Source organism: Doryrhamphus excisus, chromosome 15 (assembly GCF_030265055.1).
Source record: "Doryrhamphus excisus isolate RoL2022-K1 chromosome 15, RoL_Dexc_1.0, whole genome shotgun sequence".
NCBI classification, from domain to species: Eukaryota; Metazoa; Chordata; class Actinopteri; order Syngnathiformes; family Syngnathidae; genus Doryrhamphus; species Doryrhamphus excisus.
Window position 1 is genome coordinate 1,573,264 of NC_080480.1, and position 24,082 is coordinate 1,597,345.

Here is a 24,082-nt window from a genome sequence, read left to right on the forward strand (position 1 = left end):
TTCCTGACTAAATCATGAGTTTAATTAAAATAATAATACATTTTATGAATGATTTATAAATTATTTGTAAAACACATTAGTGGAAATACACTACAAAACATTTCAAAATATCGATCTCACCGCACCTGCATCGATCCAATACCGATATTTTCCTGATATCGCTATTCGAATCGACCCGCCCACCTCCAGCAGACAGAGCAGCTCCAGTCCGGGTTGTGTTTTGTTTAAGATCTGAGCGGAGCCGCCCAGGAAGTGGAGCACAAGACGGGACAGGATAGATGCGATGCCCCCCCACCTAAGACACCATTTACGTAGAAAACATCAGCCTTGAGCGGAGACCATTCACTTCCTGTTGCGAATGTTGACGCTTCGCCTGATGGGAGTGTGAATGGCGGGGTTTTATCGCATGTCGCCTCGCTTCGGTGTCGTACAGGAAAGTGGTATTGACGGATAAAATTGAATAATTAATCCCGGTAGAGATAGACTTGTTGTTTTTCATGACGTGACGGTACTTTTCGCTTTCCTTTTTTTCTTTAAATCTAACCGGATCCTGTTATCATGACGGTAAGTAGTTCTCAAAGCTTTGGCTTCTTCCTGTATCAAAGATAAATATGTTTTTAATATGTATATGTGGCACAATTAATCAATTAACTCATCTCGGTAATGGTAATTATTTGTGTATTTTATGTTAGCATTTACATGACGACGGGACGTATGCTACACTTCAACTTGATAGCTTCATGCTATTCGAGCTTTGAACATTCAAAACTGAGCAAACTTGTTGTTTTCTTCCTCTAAAACTGCGATATTCCGTATTTTTGTATTATTATAATCAAAACTTTTCTGTCTACTGTGGTTTGTTTACTGTACAAGAAGATTAGCCGAGTTGGTTTTTGTGTGCGTCAGTTATGAGTTCGGTGACATAAGCTCGCTGTTAGCAAGCAACCATAATCATAACCATAATCATAACCATAATCCAAAATAATCACCACCCACATACGTTGGCTAGTCTCCACCGTGGTTAAGACTGTAGGGACAGAAATAACTGAATAATCAATAGAAAATGACATTTACCAAACTATTTATCGTTCAACTATACGATGTTAGCAAGCTTTTTGAAACTCTGTGGTAAAATAGTACAGCGTTTTCTCTCTTAGTTTTTTTTATCCATACTACTTTACTAGAATACTTCATTTATATGATCTGAACTGAATATGGATTACCGTAATGCAAAGACACAACAATCTCCATTAGCAATGAATGACAAAATACAGAGACTGAGAGACCAAAAGCATCCTTCCTCTCCTCCCTTCTTTGTATTTGTATCATTTGTGTCTATTCTGTACAATATAATCGACATTAACATTGTGATCCATTCTCTGCCCCACAGCCTGACCTCCTAAACTTCAAGAAGGGATGGATGTCAAAACTCGACGAAAGTGGCGAGGTAACGTACCACAGAAAGCGAATTAAACCCAAAAAAAAAGAGGAAGCTAACACGGTACAGTGCTACGTTGACATCTGTAAACATGAGATGGACGGTTTTTGGTGCCTGACTATTGTGTAACATTCGCACAACGCCACCACGTCTTAACCAGGATGTTGTATTCTATTTTGAAATGGTTACTCGGAGGTCAAATGGAAAATTCTTGATTGTAATTGTCAAATTATTGCAGTATACTGTTTATAAAAAGAATCTAGGTCTTTTCCTGATTACGGAAGGGACACCGATTATATTAACTGTACTGTAATGGCATCCTGGATATGTATTTGTAGTGGATATGATTATTGAAGTGTTGTTTGCAAAGTACACACATTTTCTACCGCGCAGATAACATTGACCAGGTACAGGAAGTCTGGAAATCCAATAACAGTCATTACTTTTCGTGTCTGCCGCCATCGTGTTGATCAATTAGCTTGGGAAGCGCCTTGAAGGCCTTCTGTGTCGCTTCTAATACACACCAGCTGCAAAGCAAGAAGCTAGGCTATAGTTTTGTATTGATATCTAAAAATCATGTGGCGTCCAATCATCATGAATGTTATTATTTTGTGCAGTGCAACGTTTGAGTGCACTTATCACTCCCCTGTCAGGTATTTAGTCAGCAGATGGGGAGAACATGTTATGTAATTTTTTTTTTTAATGGTTTGTTTTAGAGCTGCAATCTATTAGGTAGTTAATCGACTATTAATATTGGTATTTGATTTGTTTATTTATGTAAAAATGTAAATACCCTAATGTCAGTCTCTTAGTCATCCATGAAAGCAGTCCTATCTTTGTGTTTATGATTACTCGATTAATCCAAACTATTAATTTTTTTGGTGTTTCTGCTGCATTTTTCAACCAATCAGGCTTCATTGTCAGATGATGTTGCTGTTTCCAATGTTAATTGCATTGTTTGACATTTCTTATCTTCATCACAAATTCAGTGGAAGAAGCACTGGTTTGTTTTGACCGACGCGGGACTGAAGTACTACAGAGACTCCAGCGCAGAAGAGGTATGTTTTGTTTTTGTCGTATTTTGTATGTGTTCTGAACAAATACGCTTCTCCCAAAAAACTAAGTGTGATATTAACTAAAAATATGTTTGGATTTTCTGTACAGAAAGATGACCTGGATGGTGAAATTGATTTAAAATCTTGCGTGAAGGTGTCAGAGTATGATGTGGAGAAGAACTATGGGTTTCAGATACAGGCCAGTATTTCTGTCATATTGTTTTACATCTTTGTAATACTTTTTTCCTAAAGGCGTATAATTAAAGATTTGTCTGATTCTCCTCTTACTTATCCAGACGAGGGATTCCTCGTTTACGCTTTCTGCCATGACTGCAGGAATCAGGAGGAACTGGATTGAAGTTTTAAAGAAGTGCATCCGGCCCAGCAGCACGCCAGACCTCACACAGTAATTACACACGCAGATTTATCAAGCAATAGTGGGAGTAGATGAGGGTCTTTTATCGGGTCTTGTCAGGTGGGACCTGGGACACGATGACACTGACCTTGGTCCTGATCAGCATCCTCCATAAGAACATTTCTTGCTACAGTTGTGATGCAAGGATGTGGCATCATATTGAAAGACTGCATAAGCTACATGAGTATTAATCAATGGATGTGAATGCTAATGCACATGTGATTTATTAGTATTTTTTTAACTACTTGTCAAACTTTTTCATATTTTTATGCAGTATTGTGTGTAGAGGTTAGCTTGCGTTTATGACACGGCTTTGCTTTCGCTTACTTTTGCTATAAAACCACAAATTTTGTTTCTTCTCAAATAATCCTCAGGCTGCCCGATAGCGGAAGTGACAAAGAAAACTCCCACACGCACATTCAGCTGACTTCCCGGCGCCTGCCATTGCATCACGCCGATGTTCCGTCGGAAGCTCCTCCTACACAACGCCGCTTTGACTACGTTGAGCTGTCGCCCGTTCCATCCTCCTCCGGCCTTCTGTCAGCCAATCAGAGACAGACTGGGGAGGGCCAGCGCAGGGAGGCGAGGACCCCGGACGCCACGAGTAGCCAGTGGGAGGCCGTGCTGTCTCGGAAAGGCACCGGCGGAGGAGGGAATCAGAGGCTACGCATGGAGGACGAGATAGAGAAGAAGTGGGCGGAGTTTGAACGCATGCCTTTGAAGGAGAACCCGACGACGGCGGCGTCGCGGCATTCCGGCCAGTCGGCCAATGAGGCGCTGCAGAGGGAGGTAGTGCGTGGAGTTGATTTTCTAATTTGCAAACAAAATGAAGATGCAAATTAATCCTTCATCTCTTTTAGATGAAGTTTTCACTTTCTGCTTTTTAACACAACGTATCGCCATCCTCCTCCCGGCCTGCTTTTGCTTTAGCGGTCTTCCCCAAGACCTTCAATTCTCTATCAGTCAATTGGGAAACATCAGGAATAGGAATTGGGGAAGACTGTTACACTTCCTGTTTGTTTAAGTTTCTGAAGTGCTTCTTTGGATGCTCCGCTTCCACGCGGCTTTACCTCCGACTCTGTCTCCCCTCAGGTGGCGTCACTGAGGCAGCAGCTCGAGCAACTGCGACAGGGAGGAGGAGGAGGAGGGGGAGGGGGGAAAGGGATGCGGGGCGGCTGCGGCCCCGACGGCCCCTGCAGCCGCAGCCTAGCCGCCATGGACCGCGCTCATCGGCAGGCCATGGAGGAGCTGCAGAGGCAGCACGACCGCCGGGTGGCAGACTTGGAGGCGGAGAAGAAAATGCTGTTGCTGGAGGAAATTCAGGATACCGCACGAGGTAAACCTGATCCAGTGCTCGAAGTGCGTGAAAACGCGATGTCTTATGAAACATAAGGTTGTCGTAAACGGTCACAGACGGCACTAAAACAAGAATATCACATGGCTGTTCTGTTTTAGTGATGGAGGCACTGAAGAAGAAACACAAAGAGGAGCTGGAGAGTGAGGCGGAAAAGGTCAAGAGACTAAGCAGCGGATCCGTCGACCCACAGACTTTACGAGACCAACAACAGTAAGATACTACATTGTTGCCCCGGTCATACAATATTCTTTAAAACCATGTCTGTTTTGATTGTGTTGTATTGCGGGATCGAGCGCTCAAACAAAGCATCCCACATGTGAGTGCATTTTTGATTGCGTGCGACTGCTAAATAACCTGCCATGGGGCCAAAGAAAGTTACAATTGTCAGGAATTTGATACCAAAGGGGAGGAACAGGAGGTTTTGAAGCACATGGTATGACCACAGTTACCAGAAGGAATTTGGCTGCGGTTGCTTCGGGAGGCGTCATTTTCTTCCGTTGGACTTCTTCTGAAGCTTAGTTTGCAAAAAAGCAAACCACAAGATGGCGAGCACGGTGCCATGTGCTTTGTCTCCGCAGGGCAGAGAGTGCGGCCTTGCAGAGGGAGCTGGCGGGACTGTCGGAGCGCTACTCTCAGAAGTGTCTGGAGCTAAACCGGGCTGAGGAGTGTCGCGCTGAAAGAGAGCGGGAACGCGGCCAGAAGGAGCGAGAGCTGGAGCAACTCAGGAAAGAGAACCAAGTGAGAGAGAGTCATTCCTGAATAAACCAAAGTCTTATCCATAAACGGTTAGTGCCGTATTTATCTCCTTGACGTGAAATATTCCCTTCAGAACTTAAAGGAGCGTTTGGCAGACGAGATCTGCCGCATGCGATACAGCAACGCAGATCTGGGGTCAAAGGACAACAGAGATGTGACATCCTGTGAATTGGAGGTAAGGATGCCGTGGTCTGGTACACAACGGTATCCGGTCCTACCTCAACCACACCGGATACTACATCAGCCCACCCATTCTGTAATAATAATATAGTAAATTTAAAACAAAAAACAGAAACATATACAAACTTTTTCAGTGCTTTGGTTCCGATTTTCTACAATAAAAGCTCTGATAAAACATTCCACTGTTCTCAAATATCTTAATTTTTATTTTTCTGCACAAAATAAGATGAAAAATAAATAAACAAATCAAGAATAAAGAAAATCAATCAATCAGTAATAAATAAATATAATAATAATAATAATAATAAAACAGCAAATAATAAAAACTTAAGAAACCACATATAGTTGGTGGGTAGACAAATTATTTTTTTCCGATTAAAATGAACAAAGCATTATTAGAGCCCTGTAGACATGACAAAACACGACTATAGTCACATTTATACTCTTTTTATTTACAACATATTGCGCAACTGCAGGGTCTTGCTAACACATGCTAACTCGCAAACTAGAGCGCTAGCCACCTAAACGGTAGCCTTCAAGTTATTTCCTTAAAACTTAAATAGCCAAAAACTTACCACTTCCACACGGATAGGGAGGATAACTATTAAGAGTTATTTAACCTTTAACATGAACATGAATCAAACGTAATAATTTTTTCCGGGTACATGATACCATACAGCATCCATATCAAACCTGCGCGGGGCCGCACTAACATTAAACTTTTATATCAAGGCGGGGGCCTCAAACTAGTGTCCTGCGGGCCACATTTGGCCCGCGGGCCGCATGTTTGAGACCCCTGGTTTAACGGAATCCACAGTCTGTGGCGCTCTCAGATGGTCGGGAAGAGCATTCCACAGACTGGGAGCAGCCGAGCAGAAGGCTTGAGGAGGTCTGGGGGAGGAGGAGTTCCTTTGGGTAGGCTGGAGCGTCACCGTGTACACACTGGTGGGTGAGGAAGTGAATCCTCAGTTCCACAGGGAGCCAGTGCAGTGATTCCGGGATGGGGGGTGATACGATCATATTTCCGCACCCTCATCAGGATCCTAGCAGGCCTGTTCTGGATGTATCGGAGCTTGTGTAGGCTCTTGCTAGGGATCCCGATGAGGAGCGCATTACAATAATCCAGCCCGGAGGAGACAAAGGCGTGTACCAGTTTTTCAGTGTAATGGAAAAAGTCGTTATTGTCGATGACCTCAAAGCTGCTGCACCTCCTTCTCACCCTGACTCGCCCGCTGCTGCAATATCCCTCGCACTTCTGCAAAATATGCGCGCCCTGTGTGTGTGTGTGTGTGTGTGTGTGTGTGTGTCACGACTTTCTGTCAGGAAATGAAAACCACACTGTCGTTTGTCTTGCAGGTACTTGTCAGGGTGAAAGAGAACGAGATCGAGTACTTGTACAAGGAGATCAGCTGTCTACGGAATGAACTGCAGTTCCTGAACACGGTACTGCGTGCGTCGTGACGTGTGAATCCTCGTACCGTTTTGACACTCTTAACACGAACCAAATGGAGGTCATCAAAACAAAATGTCTCTCTCGCTCACTGTGCATTTGTAAAGCAACATAAGTGGGACATATGATGTAAATACTCCACAAATAAACACCCACACTCTACTATACATGCCAAAAAAATACTACTTTATACTAATGTATAACCCACAAGGCATGCTAGGTAAGTGTTTTGGCTTCCCAGCATGCCTTGCAGGTTACAAATGAATCTAAAACTTTGTGTGTTGTTGTATAGCGAGGCTGTAAACGTCAAGCGGCTTCACTCAACTTCATGTCCTTAAATAAACACCCGTATTTGATTCCAGGAGAAGCGTCTGGCCAGCGTGCGATACGCAGAAGTCAACGAGGAACTGAGCGGGATTAAAGGTCGGAGCGAGAGGGAGATCCAGAGTCTAAAGGAGCACTTGAGGCTGGCCATGGCCGCCCTGCAGGAGGGCCAGAGGCTGGGGAACAGCATGGACCACTGAGAGAGGTCTACTGATGCTTCTGAGGTTCGTGTTTACGCCATCAAAGGTTAGGACTGATGCTGGGGAGACACTCAAGTCAACAGCAAGATGGTTAGGAATTGAACCGTGCACATGAAAATGTGCGTCCGCTCTCAAGTGACTGAATGGAAGAAAGCGATACAGGAAAAGTACGGTCATACTTGCATTCTTCGGGACCGTACGCGTGAAAGTGCCTTTCGTTTCAACGCTCGTGCCAATCATCAGCGTGGACAAGCTGTAAAGCGGCTTCATTACACTGGACAACATGTGATGCATCAACTCAACTTTCCCTTCCTTATTCATGCTTCTGGCTCTCGTCAGCGCACGCAAGTATGAGTGTAGTGTGCCTTTTTGTTTTTTTACTGGAATATTTGTCAAATGTGTTGTTTGTAGTTTAAAGCATTTCAGGTTATTTTCAAACGACTTTTACCAGTCAGCCGAGATTCTTCTGTGTCTTTTAGCACCTTTTAGGCTTCAGAATGACACACAGCTGATGTCATCCCAGTTTTTGTTGTTTTTTTTTGTTCTTTGAAAATGACATTCTTACCATTTTTCTTGTTTTTCTTTTAACCCGGATGGTTAGCATAGTTGCCTCACAGCCAAGCAGCTCAGCTCTGTGTAGTTTTACAGTAATAGCTTTTCTCTGGGTACTCCGGTTACCTCCTTTAAAGAACATGCACGTCTGAATTAATGCTTATTTGTCCGTATGTGCTCTGTAGTTGGAGACCAGTCCAGCATGTACTGCACCTCAGTTAAAAATGAATGTTTTTTTAACCGGGACTTTTTTCCCCCCCTTCTTATTGCTGGCATAATTGTGCTGTCAGTTCAACATTTGACAGGTGTTGCATAAATGAGCCAATTTGTTATTGATAAAGTGGTAACATCACTTACCTACCTGCCTTTTGAAAAAGAATTAATATACTGTATTTTCCTGTATAATGTAAATTATACACATTTTTGCTATCAATAAAGTTTTAACTGAAGCACCTATATTTAACTGCGTTTATCTAAATTAATAAAGTATTAATTTATATCAATCTAAATACACATGAAGAAATTTGCTATAAATAATAGCCTTGAAGCGGAAGTGGGTGACCTAAACGCTTCTGTCCTCTAGATGGCGTCACGCGGGTTGTCAACATAAAAATAAATTTCGAAGAAGAAACACCGGAAACGGCGGGATAACAGCAGCAGTCATGGCGTCCACAGCGGCGGCTCGAGCTGCGACTGGAGCATCGAAAGTCGTCAAGCCCATTTTTAGCCGGGATTTTGACGAAGCTAAACGCAGGGTCCGTGAGCTCTACCGGGCCTGGTACCGAGAAGTCCCGAACGCAGGTATAGCGGTTATAACCTTGTTTGTTTTTAAGGCAGAAGCTGTCAAGGTCGTATCTTTTTAGCTTATCGACAAGCTAGCAGTTAGCAATGTTGGACTATCCAAATACGCTACAACCGTTCTTAAAACAGATAAATGTGGTTTTATTATGTATGTAAACAGTTTGGAGTCATTCTGTGGTCATGATAGGCAATATATTCAATGATAGCTAGTAGCTAAACTTTGCCAAATCGGCATCATTAGCTGCTAGCAAACATAACTAATGTGCCTGTGTATGATGTGACACGGTTTTGTCATTGTTCATCTTCATCTCCACAGTGGCAATGTTCCAGCTGGATATCACGGTACAACAAGGGCGAGACAAAGTGAGGGAAATGTTCAACAAAAACAAACATGTCACCGACCCCCGTCTCATGGACATGTTGGTCATCAAGGTACCTTTTTTAATATACACCACGCATTTAGCGGGTTGCACATTTAAACATTTTCTGTCCTGCAGGGGAAAATGGAGCTCCAGGAGACGATCCACGTGTGGAAACAGAAGACGCACATTATGCGATATTTCTCCGAGTCCGAGGAACCGCGTGCTGCTGATTTCCTGTCTAAATTCTACCGAGGTCATGAACCCTGAACCCTGATGTTCCCTTTGACTGTAAATACACATATAACATTTACACACTCATTTTTGCCTCTGTTATTAACAGTCAAACAGGCTTTATTGGGTTATTATTATTATTACTTGAAATTGAATTAGAAATAAATTTAGTATTGTAATTGAAGTCAATCAGGTCACACTTCCATAAATGACATAGTGTCGACCTAATTAACTAAACTAAAAGTTAGTTTTGACCAAAGTGTTTGGTATGTAAAAGTACATAATTAAGTAATCCTAAGTACTTTAAGGAAGGACGTCTTCGCTCCTCCTGCTCTCCCGATGGCAGTGTGGCAAAGAAAAGGAAAGCTACTCAACACTCCAACTCTGCAACCACCCTTGATGGTATCCTTGAACATGTTAAAGGATCTGCTCAGTGACAGCTTGATTTTTTTTTAATGACAGTTTAATTTATTTCTATTGTGTGTCCGTCATGTGATCTGTTTACAGTGTGAGTGACTTCGGTGTTCATTCCACGCAAGGTGTGGTAGGACTTCCTATGTATGGACCGCTTGCTTTTAGTACCGCATGCAAATTCACAATAATACAAGCTGCATCGAAGACAGTGAAAGTCCTTAATCTTGTCCAAACGGGGGCAAAGGAAGTCCGGCGAAGAATTCACCAGATTTGTCAACAAAACAATCTGTGAAGGAAACAATGAAGATATAAATATATACACATATATGGCATTACTAATGTAAACTTATTTGGTAAGCCTTGAATGTGAAGACATGGATATTTCCCAGCTACCATTGAACGCAGCGTCGGCATATAGTACCTGTTGTCACGGGCGATGGTCCCTCAGTCGTCGTCGTCGTCGTCCACAGGGACGAAGATGTCGTGTTCCTCCAGGAGAGCAGCAAAGTTCTTGCTGATCTGAGTCCCCACATACAAGAAGGGAACCACTACCACCGCAATCCGCAAAAGGCCGAAGGTGGTCTGCTCCCCGGCGTCCCACGCCCCGCCATAGAAACAACTCGGTTAGTTCATGTCGGGAAAATAAGGAAACTAAGTGGAAAAACTCGTTCCTTCCTGTCATGTCGTCTTTGGGGGAAATCTTCAGTACGGCAGTTGGGGGGGGGGGGGTGCTTCCGCAGCTGCCGTAAATGAGCACTCACCTTCTTGGGTTTGGGCAGAATAGCCCCGGAGGAGGAGCCCACAGCAGTCCTGCACGCTGTCACGGTCTTGGAGGGGGTCAGCCGAGAGGAGAGGACCTTTGTGAACGCCGAAACCCGGTGAAGACGACCGACCGCCGACGCCATGACGGCAGCGTTTGATGCGGCGTGACAGCAATGCGGAACAACCAGGAATAGACCGGGAAACAGCGACACCCAGCGGCGACAAAGTAATAAGGTCGGTACATGCTTCAACAGCTTTGGGGCGTGGGCGGAAGTGAAGACACCTAATTATGTACACATTTACAGTTTTATGAAAAATACTCATTTATATTTATTTTTTTGTTTTTTTATTTTTATTTTTGACATTTACAGTATATATTATAAAAAAAGAAAATACTTTAGAGTTTGAGAATATTGTCTGCCTAGTTTATTTATTTATATTAACTTACTCCCCGGGCCTCTGCAAAATGTGATTATTTACAACAAAAACAATCCATACTGTAGAAATAATATAGTGTGACGTCTGTGGCAGATAAAGTTGCCCTATACTGTACTTGAGTGCGGCCATGTGAGGAAAAAAATAAGATACGACGTACATCCAATCAATAAATACTGTACAACAACGGATATTTACAGATGACACTCGTCAGTGGCTCCTAATCATGTGACCTGACCACACGGGCCATGGAAGCATTCTATGAGCCAAGTAAACTCATTTCCAACAAAGTGCTGCCAGCATGTCCAGGCTGTCGTTAAACATTCAATAACATCTTAAAACGTCACTTAAATAAATACAAATATTGGTCAAATTAATATAAATAACGTCACAATATTAAAAAAAATCCCAGATAAGCGGTGTTTAAATACTGATTCATTCCACTAATGAGATGTAAACATCTTCAGTGCAGCGCAGTCCGTCGTAGCTCCTGTGCTTGGGAGAGCATCTTACTAAAAAAAACAAAAACAAAACAGTTTTTTGTACACACTGTAGACCCGGAATCCGTGTCGAGCTTCTTCGGACCGCTTTATGTGCCCCCCACCTGATGCTTGAAGAACAAGCGTCTGAAGAACGTGTTGATCTCAAGCGCCGTCCCGCTCCTGCTCTCCTCCCCGAGTGTGACCGTTTGTCCTTTAGCGATGGCGGCGCGCAGGCTCATGCTCTTCACCATCCGAGCGGCGGGCTCAGAGTCTGGCGTCGGCCGTGAGGATACGCTGATGTAGGACGCGTCTTTCAGACGGCCCTCGTAACTCACTGTGCGGAGAGGATATGCAGCATTTAGATATTTCTAGATATTTCTATTCCTTCCTCGTGCGGCGCCGTGTAGATTCAGACGCGTTACCTGCTGCGGCGACCACGGTGTCGGTGGTGCTGGAGAGCTCCAGCAGGATTCTGGGATGTGTCGGGTGCAGGAGGAAGAGCTTTCTGATCACGGGCTCCGCCGCGGTAACACCAGGAGCCATCTACAGTATGTGATTGATGTTGACAGTTAAAAACAATTACACAAAAATATGCTCCAAAAGTTAGCAGAGACAGTCAGAGAGCCCTCTGGATAAAAACTAACAGCCCTATAGTCACCTTTTAGATGTGTTAGCCGTGTTAGACCCACTTTGGACACCCCAGACAGGGAGCTTTATGTATATTGTTACATGATATTGTTACATGATGTAACAGACATGATATTGTTTTGTGATATTGTTACATGATGTAACAGACATGATTAACAGACATGATATTGTTACATTATATTTTTACACGATGTAACAGACATGACATTGTTACATGATGTAACAGACATGGTGTAAAAAACATGATGTAACAGGCATGATATTGTTACATGATGTAACAGGCATGATATTGTTACATGATGCAACAGACATGATGTAACAGACATTGTTACATGATGTAACAGACATGATACTGTTACATGATGTAACAGACATGATACTGTTACATGATGTAACAGACATGATATTGTTACATATTGTAACATGATGTAACAGACATGATATTGTTACATGATGTAACAGACATGATGTAACAGCCATGATATTGTTACATGATGTAACAGACATGATATTGTTACATGAAGTAACAGCCATGATGTAACAGACATGATACTGTTACATGATGTAACAGACATGATATTGTTACATATTGTAACATGATGTAACAGACATGATATTGTTGCATGATGTAGTAGACATGATATCGTTGCATGATGTAATAGATATGATATTGTTGCATGATGTAACACACATGATATTGTCGCATGATGTAACAGACATGATATTGCAACATGATATTGTTACATGATGTAACAGAGATGATAATGTTACATGATGTAAAGGCTCCTGAGATGGTGTAGGTGTGCGAGTAGAGTCGGCAGACTCACAGTTGCCTTGGTGATATTCTTCTGTGCTCCGATTGGCTCGCTGGCCCAGAAGACAAAAGCGGATAGGCCGGTCGTCGTGGAGACCGCTGCCGCTTCCAGAACGAGACGAGGGCACACAAACTGCGCCGTCCAGAGAGGGCGCCCGTTTGCGCCGTCAATAACCAGCGCCTAAGCGAGTAGATAAGATGACGTGGAGTCCACCATGAAGACGCACGAGAGAGGAGATGGCGTTTGCATTACCGTCATGGTTCCATTTGCCGAGTGCTGAATGAAAACATCAAGGATTCCGTCCTCGTTAAAGTGTCCCGGTGTTGGTTGGCTGTCAGACATTAAAAGAAGACATCTTAAACGTCGGACTGTAAATCTGTCAATTTTGACAGCTCGCTACCTGTGGATGGGGGCGGAGTTAAAGGTCCACTGTTTTCGAACATCCCTCTGTCTGAGCATGGAGATTTTGCTGAAGCCGTACACCAACAGCCAGTCGCTCTTGCTGGCGTTCCGGTTGGAAACCGTGTCCAGGTTGTTGGAGCAGGTGCCGAAACCGGCCACAAGGGGGAGCATGAAGTCCACACGCTCGGATCCCCTTGATAGACAAAGACAGCAGGTTTGGGCTGGCTTTGTTTTTCATTTGATAGCATTGTGACATTAAATATGTTAAATTGTTCCTTTATCATATAATTGATCATGATCAATACTAAGACATCTTACCCCAATATACCGATGCTATCTACAAAACTACACGTGTTTATTTGCGTGACCTACCTGAAAATGTGTACGAAGGAAGAGGAGTTTGTTTTCTTGAGCCCCTCCCACCCCGGATCCTTCCGTCTAAGTGTCTGAGCCATTGGTAACTTGCTGGTTGCACGGATGTAGAGATCCCGCAGCGAGATGGCCACAACATTCCCTAAGGAAGCAGACCAGACATAGCGTTCCTGTTCAACCAGTGGAATTCATCATCAGGAGCGGCTTGAACGTCTCCATCTTTTTACCCAGGCCGAACAGCACGTACGCCGCCCTTTGTTGCGTCTCGTGCAGAAGCGGTCCGATTAGTTTTCCTTGTCCGGTGAGGTTAAAAGACACGGATTGTCCCAGCGTCGCTCCGGTCAACCCCGAGATTAAAGTCAGGGAGAGATCCAGAGTCTGGAAGGGAACACCAGGAGAGATTGTTGACGTGAATTAGACCATCCATTGGAACGGGGGGGCCACTAACCCAAACACTCACCTCACTCATGGTGCAATAATAAACAATAATAATAAACAATAAGAAGATTATCACATATGGAAGACGCCGTCCAACCTGATTTGTGCACCACAACCAAATCAAAATAGACAGTGACGCACTAACATGCATGCAAAATGACACCTTCTGCAAACCGCAATGCATGCTGGGTAACCTGCTGTACACGCTCCCAACACGATGCACAATATTTAGCAATTAATCACAAACTAGCATGAAATTTAGCAATGTAATAATGGTGGGTGAAGGTTTTTTTATGATATTATGATATAATTATTATTATGATATAATAATGTATGATACCGATGCACCTCATCTGCAGGCAGGGTGGCTATGAGCAGGTCCGGGATCGAGTCTCCTTGGAGGTCTGGGAGTAACACCGCCTGGGATTCGATGTTCTTCAGGAGTGCAGACCACAGGTTCTTCCCTTATTTTGTACATAAGCGTGGAACAAATATGAAGATATGGAGTTCTTATGGAATGTTTTTTTTTTTTTTTTTTTTTTTTTTAGTCTTTGAACCTGTGGTGCCGTTTACGGCCATGACGATGGACTTCCCAATGAGGAGACACACAGGCGACGGCTGGGCGCTGAGCTGCAGGCCGCACTGGATGTACATGACCGACTCCCAGGTGATTTTCCTCCACAGCACCTGGCCGGTGGCGCCGGACAGGACCACGGCACTGTGAACTGGTACGATGACATCACGGGTCATTGAGAAGAAGACACGGGTCAAAAGTATCAGGATTCGGCCTACTTTTGTTTCCTTGAGTGAGATGCGTGTCATTGGTGCACTCGGTGACACTGAGCAACACGTCGTCCACTGAGTCACCATCGACATCCCATAATGCCAGAGCAGGTGGAGTCACGCCTAAATGGAAACATGACCGACATAGTAACATATGCAGTAGAAATACTCACAAAGTATTTTCTTACCTGCTGCATCTCCTGTTGCTCTCTCCCATTGCGGCCTCTTTGCTAGCGCCCCCTTCTGACAGGGAATGAGGAAAGCACAGAGCAGCACCAGCATCATGGCGCACACCAGAGGCACCAGGAAAAAGGAAGCCCGCACCGCATTCTTCCTCCTCCTCCTCTTCACTTCCTCGTCCGTGCCATGCACTCTCAGTCCGGATCCTCCCGGTTGGCCTCTGTCCTCCCTGGACGGGCTCCAGTACTGCCCGCCCTTCACATCGCCTCTATCCTGTTGGGATTTGCTGGGGAGCCGCTCTCTCCATTCGTCCTCTTCCTCCTGCGCCTCATCTTCGGCCGCCACGAGTCGCCCGGAGCGTCCTCCGCGCAGCTTCGTGGAGCCGCCGCCGCCGCCGAGGTGTGTGTCCCGGCCCAGACCGTTACGGGGGTAATTGAGGACGAGGTCGTCCTCTTCGCTGTCGTCCTCGCTGTCGGCTTGGGTGAGCGGGTCATACTCGCCCAGCTCGGAGCCTTTCTTCCCTGCACACACACATGGAGCATGAAGTAGCTTGAATTACTGCTCTGTCATCATCAGCTCTCTGACACATTTTCACAACTCACAATTTCAACATTTTTTTTGTTTTAAAATGTATTTCTATTCAAAAATATTCAAGAATTCTTCACTTTGTAAATAAATCCCCCTAGATTCAATGTTTACATAAGTCAGTCCCAACGATTGCTTTATTCCAGATTGACACTGCTAGGTCTGTCAGAGATGCTATATTTAAAATGATGCTCACTCCTGCTAGTAGAGGGGGTGCATTAGCTAGCAGCCTGCTAGCAGGCAGCAGACACGTTTACAATGAGACACATTAGCGAGCGTTTCCACGCAGATATAAAATACGTTTCTCTGTCTTTAATACGTCGCCTCATTTCTGACAAACAATGCTAACACATCCACAATGCGCATCTACGAACGATCCATCAAAAAGGCTTCATAAGCATGTATTAATATGAGATGCGACAGTTTGGTCACATTGTCCTGAATTATCATCATCACTGCGTCTTTTTCACTGAATCACTGAATTATTTCGTGTGGAATTTTACCTGGTAGTTTGAGGGCGCGGGACAAGGCTGCTGCCATTTCTCTTGTAAACGACGATGCAAGGCAGCGGTGATGTGCTTGCTCTAGTCCGGTACCGACCCTGCTTGGGTCTGAGTATGACGTGGTGCATTATGGGAGTTGTGGTTCCTTGCGTACATGTGTGGTGGTGGCCATTCTCCGACAGATTTTGTGTGAAGAGATGCTGCTGCCCTCTGCTGGTGGAATATCATAATACATCCTTGGTGGTAATTCACTGCACGAACCGGTGACAATGTTCTTTGAATCGGTTTTCGTGGTCATTAGACTTTAGGAGGACATTTTGAATTGATTTGAACAAATCAAGGGGTCAGGGAAGATCCTATTCCTGCGAAGCATCTCGCAAAGTAGGCGAGTCACTCCAGCGGGCGGACCTATCCCCTTTCAAAAATTCATCTCGTAATTTGAACGAGGACACGGGCGTCACCCCGAGTCGTTATTTTCCTTACTCATCAGTTTAAGGCATACCTTGCTGAGCGTCGAGCGCGGATATCACAATAGCGAGTGTACCACCTCGGTCAGGGGTGGAAAATGTGACAATCACGACACACCGCAACAACATATTGAGGAAATGTGTTTTTAACAAAACAGAGTTTAATCACCCATAATACTTTATAAATTGTGTTTTATCACTACGTGAATGACGTGAATTATTCGTGAATTACTGATACTACGCGCAAAGGCTCATGGGTAGCAGGACATCGAAACGATTCAAGAACAACAGATTATAATTTGCTTATGTGTTAACCTTGTTTGCTTTGAGCTAATTTGAACAACGTTTAATATGTAGGCGATTAATATTTATTAACCGGGACACAATTATTAATATCATAGAAAGCGACCAGAACATCTTAATCGACCTTCTTATTTGACCCAACAGGGCGTCCGTAGTAAAGTCAAACACGCATGCGCAGTCAGGGAGCGACAGAGAAAATGGCAGACGTCTCTTTGGATGAAGTGATACGGCAACGCGGAATTAACGTTAAGGTGCCTGCGAAAAGGTAATAAGATGGCTACATTACGATACAAGTAATTGTTCCACAGTTGTAGACATACATATTGTAGTAAAATATTAATGGAATAAAGAGGCGATGTTGAGCGCTTACTGGTTAATATGAGCTTTTTGGAGCCTGCACTACAAACTTACTAGCATTAGCTTAATGTTAGGCCTTCACGTTCGTATGTTGTTCAGGCTAGTTCCGAATATAATTCGTTTACTTTTCCAGTAAAACACGATATACCTTAGAAGTTACAATTATTTTAACTACGACAAATATACATTGTTTGGAAGTGTTAACCTGTAGGTTGCAAGTTTTGTCGTGCGTCGGAATGGCTAATTTTAGCATCTAGCTCTCACAGAACTTCGCCTTGTTTTATGTGCGCAGTCGGATTCGAATTGAATGAAATGATGCCGTAATTTACTTAAGATATTACCAAAGTAGACTACACAATAAGATGAATTTAAGAACGTCGACAAAGTTTGTACAGTTAGCTCGGCACATACCCGGCTAACTTTTCTTTATTAATTCATGTTTATGCTGCTAGAATGTAAACACCACTGCCGCCATTTGTTAACATTTAACCGTCTGTATGCTTTTGTTGTATTTTGGACATTACTTTATTTACTTATTCCTTTCGCCTTCCTTGTAACTATTCTGACTTAACCTCAGAACCATGTTTGGACGGGGTGCGGGGGGAATTGGCAAGACTTTCGATGCTCGTCAAAGGATTGGCAACAATGATGTCCGACAGCGACTTGGCGGAGGAACAGGTAAGAATATCCAGGTTATTGTACCCATACGACGTTTTCATTCATTCAGGCTGACATTACTGTCTTCTTTCAGGTTTTCCAGTGAAAGATGCCAGAGAAATGCTGGCTCAGAAAGATGCTCGCTTTAAAATCCGCGGCAGGGGCGGCGCCGGAGGCGTCCAGGACGCCCGTCAGATGATCAACTCGCGTAAACAAGGCCAGAGCGTGTTTACGGTCCCTTTACAGACGGCTCAAAAGACCGCAGTCACCCACCAACTCCAGAGCCACACACTTGTGCCGCAGATCAAGATTCAGGCTAACAACAACTTTGCAGGTGTGAACGCAAGGCTGTTTGCGTCGAACATACAAGGACTGAGCGGGAGAAATGGCGCAATGGGCCATCTTAACAACAGAGTGACAGACGCTCGCGATAGGCTGAGCCTGAAGAGGAGCATTGGTGGGACCCAAGCCCCGCCGACGGCTATGTTGCCTCTTAAAATAACCAAGACTATCCAGGTGAGAAGCGAATACGACAAACACCAAATTAATATGTTTTTTAAAGTAACCATGTTAAATGAAAGAACTAAAAATATATATATTTTTTGCAGCAAACTCCGGGTGGAGTTCTTGGTAGAATGCGTCTCCCCTCACAGGTTGATGGATTTTCCTCTGTTCTAATTCTTTCATTTTATTTACTGATGCAATTTTCCATATTTCATTGGGTGTATTGTATCCAAAAGTTATTTTTTGTCTCTCACAGCCTGTCCCAAATGATCAGGATTGCCCCCCCAGTAAACAACTCAAACTGACTACTTCTAACAATATGCTACAATCACGGGTAAGGCTTGCAGAGCGAGTTCAGAAACTCACCTTGTCGTTCAATCGCGGTGCATTTTTTTTCCACTTGTACTTGGCACTAATTAACTTGCAGTTAATTAGTTCCAGACCTGACCATAAGCGATTTTCTGCGAAGTAGGATTCCTTATTTATAAATGGAATATTTTTGTAGTTAAAGCTTAGAATACATGTTTAGGATGTTCTCGGTGCAATTTTCTTTTTACATTATTAGAGCCCTCTGGACATGATATAGCACCCCTATAGTCACATATATACTCTTGTTACCTAATAGTGAAAACATCATAACAAAAAATAACCACTGAAGATAAGTGCTCATGTTAGCTGTAAATGTGTTCCAGTGCGAGGGAAGCTGAGTGCGGGGCGGACAGGAAGTGGCCACAAAACATTAAAACAAACATGTTTTCTCATTTTGTCTCGCATCCATTTAAATAAACTTGGTTTTCCATGTTGTTTGTTTTACAGGATGGTACAACAGTTCCACCGTTTTCCATGTCGGGCCCGATAACCAAGGTGGTTAAAAACGATGCCTACTCGGCCCCTCGCCCGCCCGTCCCGGTTGCTCCCACCCGGCCCACCACTGGCTCAGCCGCCCCTCGGCCCTCCGCCGGAGCCCTGAGGCCTGTCTCTCGGGCTCTCCAGCAAAGCTCAGCCGAGCCCAGCGCCGCACCTGCAGCCCCTCAGGTAAAACGTCGCTGTCCCGGCATCACACGTGGGAGAATTTGGCTAATATTGACGTAAAAATTATATTGGTATCACATTTTTTTTTGCCCAAAGCTTTACATGTTCTACTGCAGTTTTTATATATAAACATAAGCCTTACTAATTACACACATTGTATATTTCTAGCCTGTTTTCAGCCCTTTGGAGGGAACAAAAATAACCGTGAACAACCTGCATCCCCGCGTGACCGAGGAAGACATCGTGGTGAGTAGCCCACGCTAATCCTCGTGTTTGATATCGGGGCGGTCCTCTGTTGGACATGCGCTGACTCACTTGTCGTCTCAGGAGCTGTTCTGTGTGTGCGGTGCCTTGAAGCGAGCGCGCCTGGTGAAGGTGGGCGTCGCCGAAGTGGTGTTTGTCCGCAAAGAGGACGCCGTGAGCGCGTACAGGAAGTATAACAACCGCTGCTTGGATGGTGAGTGTTTGTGACAAGCGTGTGGTTTTATTAAGGGGAACCGTTTTGGGTGGCTTTCTCGGGCTATGATCCCATTGTTGCGTTTGTGTGTCTTGTCCACACACGCAGGTCAGCCCATGAAGTGTAACCTCCATATTCAGGGAAACGTCATCACTTCGGATCAGCCCATTCTCTTGTAAGTCAGCACAGTGAACGTCATTCTTTAAATGGCTGATATTACTCACGTGATATGCCCTCGTGCTTCCAGGCGGCTCAGTGACACCCCGGGCGCAGGCAGCGGGGCGAAGAAGGACGGCCTCCCGCCCTCCTTGTCCCGCTCCGCCAGTCAGCGAACGTCTCAGCCAACTCCTGAAGTCGATCCTCAGACCATCCTCAAAGCCCTGTTCAAGTCCACGGCGCAGTCCACCTCCACCACCGAGCCCGCCAGCTCGCAGGCCACCGCCTTCCGCATCAAAATCTAAGCCGCGTCTCGTACCAGTCAGTTGTGCTTAACTGTAATACTGCATCCTCCGTGGTTTTCATCTCAACTGTGCTTGCGGCATACGCTCATAGTGAAATGATTTGACATATTCAACGTTTATACTCTGAGAGTGCGAATGCGTGGATATGCCATATCCTGTTTTGGTTGTCGTGCTGTCATTCATTCAATGTTAGTTTGCAAACTGGACCAGTAGAAACCAACTCAAAATGTTTTTTGCCGCTATTTTTCCGCAAGCCGTCTAATTTGGTTGTATTGAGTGTTTTTAATACGATAGATTGGCAGGCGTGTCTCTACCGTCTGTGACTCGATAAAAGCGATGCGGAGGTCATAGAGTGTACACAATAATCCAAACTATTTCATTATTACAAGAAATGTAGGATTCGCCTTCCTAACTCTAAACCCGACGGGGATTCTTTCAAGATAAATGAAGTCAGCCCAGGGACGGTCTGAATCCTACGTGTACTGTTGACGTGAAGCAGTTACCAGGCAGTCATGATGTTATTTTAATCCTTGATTGTGTGGCATTCATTATCTTCATTGTGGCTTCAATTAGTTCTCCATCTTTGTCATACGTTACTCAACTTTTGTTTTATACTGTAAATTACTTTTTGTTCCTTTTGATTAGTCGGAACAGACTAGAGAGGTCAGATCTGTCCTTCAAAATGTCATCATTAAAATTGAGCTTTGTAGAAGTTGTCTAAAGCTTATTTTTCCCTGGAAATTACAGTATATACAACTTATTAAAGAGTACATCAGTAGATGGAAACGATAATCGCTCTGATTAAACAAACCAGCGTTATGAGTAAAAATAGCAGGGCTGTCAAATGAATGCATTTTTACAATGAATTAATTGTGATTAATCACAACTTGAAATTATATGTGAAATATGCCAATTTTTACTGTATCTTATGAAGAGAAATATCCATGACAGGACATGAAGACATATATGAACGCCTCCAAATAAACTGAACATTTAAATCTGAAAGACCTTTGGTTATGAGCAATATGGGGTTGCATTCAAAGACACCACGTAATTTAAGTCAACCTTCCCGGACGTTTTCACAAAGTGGCAGGAATGAATGAGTCCCGTAAGTCTTATATTAATGTACCAATATCGGAACTCTTAAGTAGACAATGCAGATACAGAATCTTTAATGTAAGCTGCTGGAAAAAAATATGATGATATAATGATGTTCATGTTACATTTATAATCGAAAACTAATTGTATTTTGCTACTATACTAAAGACGGTAGACATTTACTTCCGCACTCGGTTTTTGAGTTTACTTCCGGTGTGAAAGGTCACAAAGCAAGATGGCGCCGACCAAGTCTCGCCGTGCTAACAGCAAGGCGTGTGTTATTCCAGAAGGTTTCACAGGTATTTTCACACTGAAATTCGTCATTATCTTATGATTTATGTACATTGTCAACTTAAATTGATCTCCATATCCTGTATGGCCTACATTTGTAAATATTTAATCTTTTACCGAGCGAGTCCACCACTCGGACTCGGAACCTACGCCACTAATGCTTTGACTGTGGATTTTAAATGTGTCTCGAATTGTTATTGTTGCAGTGTTGCCCTTGAAATTTTACTCTGACACGAAAGCCCAACACAGCTTGTACGTGAAAGAGCACAAAGTTCGGGTAGAGAAAAGTTCCCACAGACCGCTGGACAAGACGTTGTTTGTCCTCAACATCCCCCCGTACTGCTCCGAGGTACATTTTATACCCATTATGTGTTTTTATCTTTAAATTGCTTCAACCACGTCGCTTACCGAGATTCTTTACAATGTTTTTTTAATTTAATGTGAATATATTTTGCATAAATAACAGTTGCTGATTTGTAAATTAAAGTAGTTCATTATGTCTTCCAGGATGTGGTCAAGCAGCTCTTCTCCCAGTTTGGTCCTGTGAAGTCTGTGGAGTTGGGCGAGCACCCTGGCGCGTTCCACTCTGGTCCCAAACTGTCCAAACACTTCACCCCAGCCCAGAAGCAGGTAGAACGTCATTCTACTGTGTATTGTGAACTTTACTTGTAAACGACTTCTCATTCTTCCTTTCCGTTCCGTTTTTTTTTTTGTCTTTTCAGTGTTTCAAAGTTGGTTACATCGTGTTCCTTAACAGCTCCAGCATCGCTGCAGCTAAATGTCACCCCAGTAACGTGCCTTTGGTTGTCTGCTCGACACAACACACCGTGAAGACCGGAGTCCACAGTGAGTCGACTGATTACTACCTCGTATTTTGGCTATCTCATATTTTCTTTTTTAATTGACATTTTTCTGACACGGCAGAATGGATTCAGCAGTTCAAGGACTCCTTCGTTCAGCCAGACAAGCTACAGCAAATAGTCGATGACTTCATGAAGAGCTTTGACAAAAGCAAAGCAAGAGTAAGTAAATTTCCTCGTTATTATAAAGCCTTTATTAGTGCTCCACTGCTTGGCCTCATTGTGTTCTCTTCATCTCTACCAGGAAGAGGAGCGACAGAGAAAAGAGTTGGAGCAACAAAAAGAGGACGAGGACGGCTGGGTGAAAGTCACCAGGGGTCCCAAGGGCAACAAGGCCCGCCCCCATAGCGAGGCCGCTAACAGTCGGACGCTACGGAAGGAGATGAGGAAGAAGAAGAGGAAGGAGCTCCTGAACTTTTATTCTTGGCAGCATAAGAACACCCAGAAAGAACGTAAGTTGGCTTTTGGGAATATTGTTTACAGTACATCCCTGGTATGAATACCATAAATGGGTACACTAACATACATATACAAACATACGACAATACGAGACGGTATGTGTAAGCAAATTATTCATTGTATAGGAACAGATTAATTCGTAGTAACAGTCCAGTTTTAGGCCTGGTCATCAGGTTAGCTCTACATTCGTGCTTCTGTCTCCCGTGGCGCCATCGCCCAGTTGGTCCTCCATGGTCCAGATAATCCACACTGCTTGCCTCTTGTAATTCCATTCAGGATGGATTATTGATTTTATATCGTTTACTGTGCTGCAAGTTTTGTTGAAGGCTAGTGCTGCTAGCCTCACGGGGTTCCGCCCTCTTAAGGCTTTATGCTTCAGCGTTGCTAGTGGCCAGCTCCTCCCCCTTCAAAAACTTCTGGCATAGCTTGATGTGCACTCCAAAAAATGTCTAACCTTATTTTAACAGCAATTAAGAGAAAAAAAAAACATAATTTCCAGCTTCTCCCTCCAGCAGAAGCACAATTTTAATCTGCCAAAAATAAATAACGGAGCAAATTGAGGAGCATCTTAGCTAAGAAATTCACAAATAAGAGCACTTGCATGATTCCTCACCCCATGACAAGGGTTGCCAGATGTGAGAAATAACCAAAAATATAGTACTAAGTCACGTGCTCATCCCCCTCTGAAATGATTGTACAACAGAGTTAACGATGCAGCCAAGATGGCCGTCATAGTGACTAATGCTGGAGCGTAAAGCCTTTACACCTACGTCTAGTCGTTGGTTATACATTCTTTAATATCATAATTATGTATCTGTCTTCTGACTTACTGTTCAATCTTCCTATTTCAGATATTGCGGAGCTGAGGAAAAAGTTTGAGGAGGACAAACAGAGAATAGCGCTCCTGAGGGCCCAAAGAAAATTCAGACCTTATTAAGATCATCGTCTGGATTCTCGTGCTCATTCTGGTCACATGACAGGACAGAATCTTGCAATGAGTTTGTCATCTGCTCTGCAAGGCTTCATGCTGCATTCAGGACTGCTGGGAAGTATTCCACTTGGAATTCCAAGTTCTTGTCGCTAAAGCATTCCAGTGGAAAGTACGCCATCATAGCATCATATGTACTCTATCAGTTGATGTTACAGAGAAAAATATAAAAGTGTGGATTTTTACATTGGTACTGGTGTATTTGTGT

General features: G+C 43.8%; 6 protein-coding genes and 1 non-coding gene across 9 annotated transcripts; 4 read left to right on the forward strand and 3 right to left on the reverse strand.

Annotated features, from left to right (window-relative positions):
• The first annotated feature begins 195 nt into the window (after positions 1–195).
• On the forward strand, positions 196–8,185 carry triobpb (TRIO and F-actin binding protein b). Of its 2 annotated transcripts, none has more exons than XM_058049465.1 (12): positions 196–564; positions 1,391–1,447; positions 2,428–2,496; positions 2,603–2,692; positions 2,790–2,899; positions 3,283–3,700; positions 4,001–4,244; positions 4,364–4,475; positions 4,844–5,003; positions 5,095–5,196; positions 6,558–6,644; positions 7,014–8,185. In XM_058049465.1, exons 1-12 carry the CDS (start codon positions 559–561, stop codon positions 7,173–7,175), a joined length of 1,617 nt encoding a protein of 538 aa, XP_057905448.1. In that variant the 5' UTR covers positions 196–558; the 3' UTR covers positions 7,176–8,185. The 2 variants fall into 2 exon arrangements, with proteins under 2 accessions (XP_057905448.1, XP_057905449.1); XM_058049466.1 differs by having other exon boundaries at positions 197–564; positions 3,283–3,697.
• Positions 8,186–8,339: 154 nt separating this feature from the next.
• Positions 8,340–9,208, forward strand: ndufa6 (NADH:ubiquinone oxidoreductase subunit A6). The gene is made up of 3 exons (XM_058049469.1): positions 8,340–8,528; positions 8,845–8,960; positions 9,026–9,208. Exons 1-3 carry the CDS (start codon positions 8,390–8,392, stop codon positions 9,155–9,157), a joined length of 387 nt encoding a protein of 128 aa, XP_057905452.1. The 5' UTR covers positions 8,340–8,389; the 3' UTR covers positions 9,158–9,208.
• A 70-nt stretch (positions 9,209–9,278) lies between these two features.
• Positions 9,279–10,503, reverse strand: LOC131103316 (essential MCU regulator, mitochondrial-like). The gene is made up of 3 exons (XM_058049470.1): positions 10,297–10,503; positions 9,957–10,117; positions 9,279–9,821 (listed from the first exon to the last, which is right to left on the reverse strand). Exons 1-2 carry the CDS (start codon positions 10,438–10,440, stop codon positions 9,980–9,982), a joined length of 282 nt encoding a protein of 93 aa, XP_057905453.1. The 5' UTR covers positions 10,441–10,503; the 3' UTR covers positions 9,279–9,821; positions 9,957–9,979.
• Positions 10,504–10,708: 205 nt separating this feature from the next.
• On the reverse strand, positions 10,709–16,414 carry fam234b (family with sequence similarity 234 member B). Of its 2 annotated transcripts, XM_058049464.1 has the most exons (13): positions 15,941–16,413; positions 14,861–15,373; positions 14,682–14,795; positions 14,447–14,614; positions 14,238–14,353; positions 13,679–13,829; positions 13,452–13,593; positions 13,078–13,272; positions 12,930–13,008; positions 12,690–12,857; positions 11,637–11,757; positions 11,337–11,548; positions 10,709–11,244 (listed from the first exon to the last, which is right to left on the reverse strand). In XM_058049464.1, exons 1-13 carry the CDS (start codon positions 15,975–15,977, stop codon positions 11,242–11,244), a joined length of 2,019 nt encoding a protein of 672 aa, XP_057905447.1. In that variant the 5' UTR covers positions 15,978–16,413; the 3' UTR covers positions 10,709–11,241. The 2 variants fall into 2 exon arrangements, with proteins under 2 accessions (XP_057905447.1, XP_057905446.1); XM_058049463.1 differs by having other exon boundaries at positions 10,709–11,548; positions 15,941–16,414.
• LOC131103877 (U12 minor spliceosomal RNA) lies at positions 16,287–16,440 on the reverse strand. Its single transcript, XR_009119713.1, has one exon. It is a non-coding gene; the product is annotated as a U12 minor spliceosomal RNA (small nuclear RNA).
• A 407-nt stretch (positions 16,441–16,847) lies between these two features.
• poldip3 (polymerase (DNA-directed), delta interacting protein 3) lies at positions 16,848–21,074 on the forward strand. The gene is made up of 10 exons (XM_058049468.1): positions 16,848–16,975; positions 17,645–17,745; positions 17,819–18,240; positions 18,333–18,377; positions 18,485–18,562; positions 19,045–19,263; positions 19,429–19,506; positions 19,588–19,717; positions 19,826–19,892; positions 19,965–21,074. The coding sequence occupies exons 1-10, from the start codon at positions 16,881–16,883 to the stop codon at positions 20,176–20,178; spliced, it is 1,449 nt and encodes a 482-aa protein (XP_057905451.1). The 5' UTR covers positions 16,848–16,880; the 3' UTR covers positions 20,179–21,074.
• A 371-nt stretch (positions 21,075–21,445) lies between these two features.
• Positions 21,446–24,054, forward strand: rrp7a (ribosomal RNA processing 7 homolog A). The gene is made up of 7 exons (XM_058049390.1): positions 21,446–21,575; positions 21,774–21,916; positions 22,075–22,197; positions 22,290–22,413; positions 22,492–22,589; positions 22,672–22,879; positions 23,738–24,054. Exons 1-7 carry the CDS (start codon positions 21,512–21,514, stop codon positions 23,821–23,823), a joined length of 846 nt encoding a protein of 281 aa, XP_057905373.1. The 5' UTR covers positions 21,446–21,511; the 3' UTR covers positions 23,824–24,054.
• Positions 24,055–24,082: the final 28 nt, after the last annotated feature.

Bases quoted from the DNA above. Each gene is read 5' to 3' on its own strand.
- rrp7a (XM_058049390.1), top strand. From the start codon at position 21,512: ATGGCGCCGACCAAGTCTCGCCGTGCTAACAGCAAGGCGTGTGTTATT. The intron at 21,576-21,773 runs GTATTTTCACAC...TTATTGTTGCAG, and splicing joins TATTCCAGAAGGTTTCACAG to TGTTGCCCTTGAAATTTTAC. The intron at 22,198-22,289 runs GTAGAACGTCAT...TTGTCTTTTCAG, and splicing joins TCACCCCAGCCCAGAAGCAG to TGTTTCAAAGTTGGTTACAT.
- fam234b (XM_058049463.1), bottom strand. From the start codon at position 15,977: ATGGCAGCAGCCTTGTCCCGCGCCCTCAAACTACCAG. The intron at 13,830-14,237 runs GTGCATCGGTAT...GTTCCCTTCCAG, and splicing joins CCACCCTGCCTGCAGATGAG to ACTCTGGATCTCTCCCTGAC. The intron at 11,549-11,636 runs GTAACGCGTCTG...CTCTCCGCACAG, and splicing joins CACCGTGGTCGCCGCAGCAG to TGAGTTACGAGGGCCGTCTG.
- LOC131103316 (XM_058049470.1), bottom strand. From the start codon at position 10,440: ATGGCGTCGGCGGTCGGTCGTCTTCACCGGGTTTCGGCGTTCACAAAG. The intron at 10,118-10,296 runs GTGAGTGCTCAT...GCCGGGGAGCAG, and splicing joins TTCTGCCCAAACCCAAGAAG to ACCACCTTCGGCCTTTTGCG.
- triobpb (XM_058049465.1), top strand. The intron at 3,701-4,000 runs GTGCGTGGAGTT...GTCTCCCCTCAG, and splicing joins AGGCGCTGCAGAGGGAGGTA to GTGGCGTCACTGAGGCAGCA. The intron at 4,476-4,843 runs GTAAGATACTAC...TTGTCTCCGCAG, and splicing joins ACTTTACGAGACCAACAACA to GGCAGAGAGTGCGGCCTTGC.
- ndufa6 (XM_058049469.1), top strand. From the start codon at position 8,390: ATGGCGTCCACAGCGGCGGCTCGAGCTGCGACTGGAGCATCGAAAGTC. The intron at 8,529-8,844 runs GTATAGCGGTTA...TCATCTCCACAG, and splicing joins CCGAGAAGTCCCGAACGCAG to TGGCAATGTTCCAGCTGGAT. The intron at 8,961-9,025 runs GTACCTTTTTTA...TCTGTCCTGCAG, and splicing joins TGGACATGTTGGTCATCAAG to GGGAAAATGGAGCTCCAGGA.
- poldip3 (XM_058049468.1), top strand. From the start codon at position 16,881: ATGCGCAGTCAGGGAGCGACAGAGAAAATGGCAGACGTCTCTTTGGAT. The intron at 18,241-18,332 runs GTGAGAAGCGAA...TATTTTTTGCAG, and splicing joins AAATAACCAAGACTATCCAG to CAAACTCCGGGTGGAGTTCT. The intron at 19,507-19,587 runs GTGAGTAGCCCA...TTGTCGTCTCAG, and splicing joins TGACCGAGGAAGACATCGTG to GAGCTGTTCTGTGTGTGCGG.